This window comes from Orbicella franksi, chromosome 5 (genome assembly GCF_964199315.1).
Source record: "Orbicella franksi chromosome 5, jaOrbFran1.1, whole genome shotgun sequence".
Classification (NCBI taxonomy): domain Eukaryota; kingdom Metazoa; phylum Cnidaria; class Anthozoa; order Scleractinia; family Merulinidae; genus Orbicella; species Orbicella franksi.
Genome location: NC_138149.1, coordinates 13362706 through 13372845, shown reverse-complemented (window position 1 = coordinate 13372845; position 10140 = coordinate 13362706). Strand labels below are relative to the sequence as shown.

At 39.3% G+C, this 10140-nt stretch overlaps 1 protein-coding gene across 1 annotated transcript; it reads right to left on the bottom strand.

Annotated features, from left to right (window-relative positions):
* Positions 1-4495: 4495 nt before the first annotated feature.
* LOC145488282 (uncharacterized) lies at positions 4496-5679 on the bottom strand. The gene has a single exon (XM_081467110.1). The coding sequence runs from the start codon at positions 5382-5384 to the stop codon at positions 4809-4811; it is 576 nt and encodes a 191-aa protein (XP_081323236.1). The 5' UTR covers positions 5385-5679; the 3' UTR covers positions 4496-4808.
* Between the last annotated feature and the right edge of the window lie 4461 nt (positions 5680-10140).

The window sequence follows — 10140 nt, the reverse complement described above, 5'->3', positions numbered from 1 at the left end:
ATGGCTCGGTGACATAACAAGACAAGTTGACTAGGCTTGCTCAACACAACAACTTTATTCTCTAAGCATTTTGGGTAATACAACAGCTTAACACAACTTCCGGTTACGAATATATTACACTGCTTTCCCCCAGATTTTCAGGATGCACTTATACCCAAGACATACTGATAACCTACAGTTACAGGTTAAGTTTAACAACTGGTTTTCTAATCCTTTGAGATCTTCGCAAAACTGTAGGTGGACTACTTACAACTAAAGGAGATACAACAGTATCCTCGTTTTCAGGCAGATCTACATGTGGTTCAGAAGTACTATCGAGAGGATTCACATTATCATCATTTATTTTCTGACCACTTGATTCAGGCACCACGACATCTGGCTCACTGACATCATCTGGTACATTATCATGTGCTCTTATCATGTGATCAGTGTGCACATATCTAGTTTTGTGTCCGGTCCTAACTACATAGGTTCTGGGCCCACAAACTTTAATTACAGTGCCTGGAATCCACTTATCAGTCTTAGAATTAGCTCTTGAGTTTCGTACCCGCACCCTGTCATTTCTTACAAAGGATCTTTCCCTCTTACATTTCAAATCCTTATACATTTTCTGTTTCTCTTGCTTATTCTCTACAACTTGTGCCAGATTAGGCTTAATCAGACTTAATCTTGTTCTTAGGCAACGCTTCACCATCAACTCAGCGGGGGTCACACCAGTTGTACTGTGAGGGGTTGTGCGATACCGAAATAGAAAATTAGCAAGTCTGTGTTTCATAGAGATGCCCTTTTTACCCTCAAGCACTTGTTTAACTAAAGCATCCTTAACAACTCTCACAGACCTCTCCGCTGCCCCATTAGATTGAGGGTGATAGGGTGGAACCAACGTGTGCTTGATGCCGTTTTTGCGCATGAATTCGGCAAATTCAATGGACGTAAACTGTGGTCTGTTGTCAGACACCACCTCTTCAGGTAAACCATGAGTAGCAAAAATTAAACGGAGCTCATCAATAGTCCGTTCAGTAGTTGTAGAGCTCATATGTTTCACTTCAATCCACTTTGAGTGGCTATCGATTACTACAAGGAAGTAATCATTACCCTTCTGACAGAAATCAATATGGATCCGTTGAAATGGTCTAGTTGGCCACTTCCGTGGGATCAGGGGTGCACTGGGTGGGGCATTTCTAACATTTTGGCCTACTGTACATACTCTCACTGCTTCCTCGATTGCCTGATCCATTTTTGGCCACCACATGCATGTACGAGCAATTGCTTTCATACCACATATACCAGGGTGTTCCCAATGCAACTGCCCCAGCATTTTGGCTCTAAAGATTGGTGGAATAATCACCCTAGAGCCCCAAAGGACACAATCCTGTTCACAGGACAGCTCATTTCTTCTATTATGATAGGGTTTGAGGGTCTCATCAGGACACCCTTCTGGCCAACCTGAGATCACAAATTGATGTACCTTACCAAGTACAGGATCTACAAGGGTTGCCTTTCCTATATCTTCTGCAGTGATTGGAAAATCATCATCAATTGCACTCACACTGTAGACCACACCCTCACTTCCCACTGTGGAGTCCTCATGTGGTAGCCTTGAGAGAGCATCACAGTTGGCATGGTCTTCAGATCTTTTGTATTCAATCTCATAGTCATACGCCGAAAGTACTAGAGCCCACCTCTGCATTCGAGCTGCTGCTAGAGTGGGGATAGCGGATTTTGGATTGAAAATTGCCAACAATGGTTTGTGATCAGTGATCAGGGTAAATTTACGCCCATACAAAAACTGGTGAAATTTTTTTACACCAAAAACAATTGATAATGCTTCACGCTCAATTTGTGCATAGTTCCTTTCACTTGAACTCAGTGTCCGAGAGGCATAGGCTATTGGCCTCTCCTGGCCATCATCCATCACATGGCTAATAACTGCTCCAATTCCATAGCTGGACGCATCACAAGCAAGTCTCAGTTCACGGTCCCCATCATAATGCACCAACAGTGCATCACTGGTGAGACCTTGTTTACAAGCTTCGTATGCTTGCTGACACTCTTTTGTCCATGTCCACTGGACACCCTTTTTGAGGAGCTCATGTAATGGTGCTAGTGTGGTTGCTAAACCTGGTAGAAATGGGTGATAGTACTGGACCATGCCCAAAAAAGATCTCAACTCACTGACGTTTTGTGGTACTGGTGCCCTTTTTACAGCATCTACTTTTTCCTCAACTGGATGCAAACCTTCAGCATCTATCTTCAAACCCAAATAGACAACTTCCCTCTTCAGAAATTCACACTTTGCCATCTTCAAATGCAGGTTATATTTATGCAACCTCTCCAATACCTCAGCCAGGATTTTGATATTCTCCTGCCAACTGACACCACCAATAAGAATGTCATCCTGCTTACACACACATTTTTCTACTCCTTGCAAAATCACATCCATTTTAGCTTGGAATATTTTAGGTGCTGATTTAACCCCATATGGTAATTTGGTGTAGGAATAGAGTCCCTTGTGTGTGCTAATTGTCAGGTACTCACGACTTGCTTTATCAACACTTAGCTGAGCATATGCATGCGACAAATCAAGTTTGCTGAACAATTTTGATCCCGAGAGGGCAGCATACAAGTCCTGTTGGGTGGGAAGGGGATACTGCTCATCTTCAACAGCTGAGTTGATGGTTACTTTGTAGTCCCCACAAATTCTAACCGATTTGTCAGCCTTTGGCACAACTACTATTGGGCTTGCCCAGTCTGATCTGTCAGTTTTAACGATTACCCCATTTTTCTCTCATTTATCCAACTCCTTTTCAACTTCATCTTTTAGTGCATATGGAACCCTACGTGGCTCAATAAATATGGGCTTTGCACCATCTTTCATGGTGATGTGTGCTTCCAACCCTTTCATGCCCTCGTAGCTATCTTTGAACAACTCACTGTGTTTAACTAGTAATCCATCAAGTTGACTTTTGGCACTTTCCAACTCGGATCTTGTTAAACTAAATATTTCACCCCACTCAAGCCTTATATGGTTTAACCAATTTCTTCCCAGCAAAGTAGGCTTCTTCTCATAATCAGCTACAATAATTGGCAATGTATATTCATGGCCCTTGTACACTAAATCACACAGCATTTCACCACACACTGTAAGGGTTTCACCTGTATAGGTTTTCAATTCAACTTTTGATGGACGAAGTGGAAAATTACTGAATTTCTGAGAATGTGTGCTCTTACTCATTATTGAGTAATCAGCTGCAGTGTCTACTTCCATTGCACATGGTGAACCATTTATGGTCATTTCTACAGTATAACTTTTGTTGGTAGGATTATCTGTACCAACTGCATACATGGAATAAATACCTAACTCATCATTATCATCATAACCTTCTGTGTTTGATTCTAAGACACTATGAACAGTACCTTTAGCTCCTGGTTGTTTTGTTTTCAAGCTAGACTCAACATCTTTACTGCGACAAACTGATGCAAGGTGACCTACTTTGCTACATTTGTAGCATTTTGCTGACTTAAATTTACACTTAGGTGCAGCATGCTTACCACCACACCGATAACATGAGGGTTCCTTAGTGTTTACAGTTTCCAGTTTATTTACTATGCCTTGGCTGTCATCACTTGCACTGACAGGACGGAATTCTTGGGTGTTCTTCTCTGCCATTTCCATTGACTTGGCAATCTGGCACGCTTTCTCAAAAGAAAGATCCTCGGTGTTCAAAAGTTTATTCTGTATTTTGGGATTGTTCAATCCGCACACAAAACGGTCTCTCAGAGCTCGGTTGAGAAACTCTCCATAGTTACAATGAATCGATAACTTCTTCAAGGCCACAATAAAGTCACTGATGGATTCGTCTTGTTTTTGATAGCGAGTTCCAAAATGAAAACTCTCTGCTATCTCCAATGGCGCTGGATTGTAATGTTTCTCCAATGCTTTGACAATGTCCGCAAAAGGAGTGTCTTTTGGTTTCACTGGTGCCAACAGATTGCTCAGGGTAGAATATGCTTCGGGTCCAATCTCAGTCAGAAAGATAGCACGTTTTCTATTTGCAACTGCGAGATTGGCTTCCTCTTTACCCTCGCCTGTTTCTTCTATGATATTATTTGCCATGAAGAACATTTCCATTCTTTCCACATAGGAACGAAAAGTCTCTCGCTCAGGGCTGAACTCGCCAACACGACCAAACAATCCAATTCCCGCCATTTTGATAGCACGTGCTCAAACTTTGATCAAGTTGCCTCGGTCGAAAACAAACCTTTTTCCTCACACAGAGAAAATCAAAACTTCACTGGATTTCTCATGCGTCTTCGTGCATGTAGAGGATCCCATCCTCGTCGCCAAAATGAAACATACTAGCAAAAGTATGGCTCGGTGACATAACAAGACAAGTTGACTAGGCTTGCTCAACACAACAACTTTATTCTCTAAGCATCTTGGGTAATACAACAGCTTAACACAACTTCCGGTTACGAATATATTACAGTATTTGACACTCGCATGGAGTGATTTGCGTCTATTGCCTTTAAGGAGAGTCTCTCGTTTTGTTTGGTCAACTGTCGTTCGGTTTGGTGAAATGCTTATTGATAATTTTTTTTTAAAGTTATTGGCTTGAGCAGGTGATTAACATTTTATTGGAGCTCCACTTTTAGGCTTGACTAAATCTGTATATTTTATATCGAATCTGGATCTGATGTACAGAATATTCGCATTGCTTATGCACCTTGGTCACCTTAAAATAAATAAATAAATAAATAAATAAAAATGCTGTTAATTGCTACCTGTTACACTTCTTAACTGAATTTCATTCTCTAAAATGAACTCTACACTCTCTCTTGCTATTTCTCGCACCCTTACTATTCTTTAAGGCTCCTGGCTTCCTTAGCATCTGCGTGTATTCACTTGATGTCTCGTCAACTTCCTTTTCACTTGGAAATTTCACGCTTTGAAAATATTCTGCCACTGTAAATGCCAGATGTCTAGCCGCATTCTTGTTCTCACACATAAAAGCATGCGTCAGATAAACATCTCCATCTCCTCCTTCGCAATGATGATAATTAAACACCAGTATCTTCCTTCGTTTGCCGTCAACACCGCAGTATACTATTCTGTTGGACTTGTAAACAGTTTTTGTGCCATCAACCCTGCATAGCTCAAACGAATCGTCTTTAACTTGAAGGGATTGTTTCGGTAGCAAATTTTGCTTCAATTTTATTCGGCAATTCTCGAAAATTTCCTCCACGGAGCCGCATATTCCTTGGCCAACAGGACACAATGTTTGCACGCTTCCAAGGTAGATAACTGGAATGTTAGTATCATCTGTACGCTTACATGTGGGTCGTCGAGAGAATCGAATATTTGTTAACGCAGAGTATGCCATTCGCGAACGCACACGTGAATACTGTCGATTTTCTTTGAATTCGCAGGCTTCTACAACTGAAACACAAACAGTGCTGGTTAAAATAAACGGAATGCTGTGTTATGATCAGATAAAGGTCATTTTAAATACAAGAAGCTTTCAAGGAAAACAATTATTTTCCTGCGTCATAATTACCAGATACGTCATCGTTTGATATTCATTCGTCGAGGTCTAATAAGTTAAAATCTGGAATATATGAGAACTCACGAAAGCTTTCATCGTCACTGGCACGTTTAATCCCCTTTTTTACTTTCGCCTTACTGACTTAGTTTTAATGAAAGTGAATGATATGATATTGCTTGATGTGGCGACCGCGGTTTATTAAAATTTGGGAAGCCAGCTGTCTAATGACAAACATGCAATATATTAAAATGATTACAATCATGGAAAATAACTCGCCCAGCAGAGAAACAGACCTTTAAATAACGTTAGCTTTTTTTATTTGTAAGCTACCGGGGCTACATTCAGGTTAAAGGGGTGTTATTTACGGCAGCGCTCAGGATTTTAGGAGAAAGTGTATGATTTGTGGCTTTACACTCGAGTGTGAGTTTGCCAGTCAAGAATTTTTCGGTGTCATTAGCGACATAAATCCGGTAAATCCTCTAAAATTATCAACAATAATACAGCGATAAAATCAAATTCTGCGTAAATCGAATGGAAATCATGTCAAAATATAGCCTGCAGTTCAAAGAAATGAGGCTCTCGAATGAATCACGAATCAGAAAAGTGAAAAGTTAGGAGCTTTCCGTGCGAGAAGTTGTAAGAATAAAATAATAAAATAAATGGAATACAGAGTAACTTCGCTCATAAAGTTTTTCATTTTATGTAATCTATTTTTTTAAGTTTTGGTGTATATTTTTTATTCTGGACAAAAGGAATTTGTTCATTTTGGGTGCTAAGTGGGTGCAATTTCTACTATTATTATTAAAGGATTGTTACATAGGCTTCTTGTTGTGACAAAAAGATTGATTTTCATTTCTTAAAAAAAAAAGGAAAGAAAAAATAAAAAGAAAACGCTCTTCCTTCAGGGAAGCTAATGCTTATTTAGAATGTAGAAATGGAAACCATTGAGTTGAAACCCATTTAGCGTGAAGTCTTTCTTAAGATCCCAATTTTTGTGACTTGTCAGGTTACTCGTCCTTAGTGCCCCTATCAAACTGGAAATTATTATTTTCTGTCGCGCCAAAGCCACCGTGTTGACACTGTGTATTTGCACACCTGCAATATTGGAAAATATTCTAAATCTTTTTCCATAAAGCCCCTGGCGGTGCTTTTCTTTGTAAGCCCTTTTAATCACGTGGTTACGTGGAAGTAGCGGGGAATTGCGGTAACCCACTTCAAGTCTTTAATCAGCAAGCGCGCATAAACTAAATGTGGAAGCATGAAATGTATACCTTTATTAATATTTACTGAAAATAACAAGGGCTTGTTGTAATGTTGTAATTGCCATTTTTTTTGAAAGCGTGGTGGTATCGTAAGGAAGAGAGGCTTATTGAAACATTGAAGCACTAGAAGGGGGTTGTTTGATTCGATTTCGACACTTTCCTCAAACGATTTTCTTGACCATTCATATGAAATATGTTCACCAAATTAAGAACGTAATAGCGATTGATGAGCCTGGAGATAATCATGGCAGTTATATTAATCCAAATAATAATAATAATAGGTCCAGCCCATGATGGCTGATAGTGTGAACCAGGCCTTTTCTTTTGAAAACTTCTCGTTTCGCGACTTACACTCGAGTAATAGTAGTACTCGAGTAGTACTTAGGAGCATGTCGCTGTTAAATGTCTTTCTAAATAGAAAGAAAACTTCCAATAGACTCTCATGCAAGATTACACATTTTCTTTTCTGGTCTTTTTGCTTTCACCCCCATGGCTTTTCGGTCTGGAATGCAACCAAGGTCGGAAACAAACAATCGGATCATCACGCCGAGTCTATTAAAGAATACGCCAAATAGCTTTATTTCCAGTTTTAATCCGTTTATTGTAAACTATATGTTGTTGCCTATCTAAGAAGGATTCATGAGATTAAAATACCCGAGATGATAAACACCCTCGATTGGTCAGTAGCCAGTGACGTTTTGTTTTGTTCCAGTAAATCACACTGTAATTGGAGTCATTCAAATCCTAATCGCTTACTTTTAAGGAAAAATGGATCAACAGGGATGTTTTTAATGACAGAAACTGCCCTTTTAAGCTTTTCCTGTATCTTGCGTGTTTATAGCGCCGTTGAACCAAACAACAGTTAAAAAAAAGATCTTACCTGCAAAACAGCTCTATTCAGATGTTGCATTACCGGCCAATGAACCGTTATGAAAAAAATAACTCACTGCAATGAATAATTGGATTATAAAGTGAAGAAAGTTATGAGCAAACTAGACTCTCTAAACTAGACGCTCTAAGAGCGTTTACTCGGGCTTCGTACCGTTTCATACCGTATTGAACACAATAAAAACTTTACATTGAGTCTAGATACCCGGCAGCCAGGAAGTGTTTTCAGAAAACTAGATACCCGGCAGTCTCAAATTATTATAGAATTTCCACGAAATAACTCATTACTTAGAATAATAGATCTTTGTTTCGAAATGTCAAGCGATTTCAAGTGTTATTTTGGCTGTGTAGTCGAGGAAATTTTCGAGCTTGGAGTTACTATAAAATCTCGATGTTTTGACATTTAGTCCACAATGAAAATATTTTTTCCAGAAATGCCAAGCGACTCTAAATAATCTTTTGGTTTTCTAGTGGAGGAATTCTCTTAGCCATACCACAAAAATATTGACTCACGGGCAAGGTTGTTCAAAACGCTAGCTGTACGGGTCCGCAAATGATCTCAGGACCGCAAATGATCCCGGACCGCAAATGGTCCCCAAATTGGACCGCAAATGATCCCGGACCGGAAATGATCCCCATATTGGACGGCAAATGATCCCGATCAAAAAATAAGGAATGGCATGGATTTATATCAGAGGAAGGTGAGAACATGTACAAAAATAATGAACTAAAAAACATATTTTATCATTTAAAAAAAAAAAAATCCACAGTTGCTGTTTTGTTCTTCGAAGGGTACAGATCGTTTTCGCTGTCACGCAATAAAAAAAAAAAATAAATAAATAAATCGAAAGCCAGCCAATGGAAAAAGCTAAGAAATTGTAATGTACGCTATAGAAGATAACTAAATAAGGCACTTCTCCAAGTTTTAAGCTTGTGCGTTTATCCAAACTTCAGATATTCGTCGTAAATGTTTCCCAGAAATTTACACTGCCCAGTAAGAAAACGCCATGTTGGTGTACATCTGTGGTACACCAATATGGCGGCCGGAATATAGTTTACAATCTGGAACTTATTTTGGCTTTCTAGGCGACTGATTATCAGTACTAAACAAACAAGCAATAACATAAGCCCTTTTTCTAATGCTCTAACTTCTAAAAAGGCTCAAAATCATGAGATATATTTTTCAACAAACTCGATCGTAGCCTTGTGTCACGCAACCTCCATAACCCTGAAATTCAAAATGCTCTGGTTTCCAAACGAAGCACGCTAATTGTAAACAGATATAGGTATACCGCCTGTTACGCCTGATGAGGATAAAAACATGTCGCGTGAAGACGATCTATTGAATTAGAAGTCTTAGAAAAATACATACTTGTAAACATTCTGGAAATCCCGGTGGCGATAGTATCAAACATCTATCAAACAGCTAATTGTCAAAACGAAGCGCAAGCCTTGGCCTTACGTGGTCATGAAGCTGAAGTTCATAATTATAGCTTGGAATTTTGGCTTCTTAGAATTCTCGAGTAGTCATTTCCGAGGAATTAAAGCCAAAACACGACCAAGGAAAAGTTACAAAACAAATTTGTTCAAATTTCCAGTGCTACCCGGGGACCACTAGGTGTTTTACAGAGTAATGAAGCGTTGTAGCCGGCGTTGTAGGCTTGTAGGTCTACTCAGGTGCAGCGTCTTCATTAATAGTTGCTTCATGGTTAGATTTTAGTTTAAAACTTCAGACGAGTGGCGCTAATGGCTGATAAAATGTGATTTAACTATAACACCGAATTATCAATGTTTAACAAAGGAGGATATGTAGCGTATGTTGCATTGATCATCATTTTACTGAGAATTGCAAAGAAATGCAAGCCAAGTCGTGTTTTGATGATTGAGTGGTGATATTCATAACATCGTAGTTAGCGACAAAATTTAGTCGAAAGTATGAAAAAAAAGCAAGTTGTAAGCCAGTATAATTATAAGATGGCTTTAATGAAAACATCGGTATTCACGTACGCCAATTCCCTATTTACACCATCCCACCATCCATGCCATTCCTTATTTTTTGATCGGGATCATTTGTGGTCCAACATGGGGATCATTTCCGGTCCGGGATCATTTGCGGTCCAATTTGGGGATCATTTGCGGTCCGGGATCATTTACGGTCCTGGGATCATTTGCGGACCCGTACATAGCTACCCGGCGGTCAAAAATTCACAGATAATCAATTTCCACAAAATTGAAATTATTTGAAACCTCCTGGGAGTATTTGGGTATTTTGATCTTTGGTTATAAACACCAAGCTATTTTATTCAATGACTTGGGTTTGCAAGTTGTTCGAACTTTTCGTGACTCATGGGCACAAAAAAAAACTGTAGATCGTTTTCACGTGACGTCATCAAGTTCCAAAATCCAAAACTAAAGAGCCACGAAAATTTTTATCCTCATAAGGC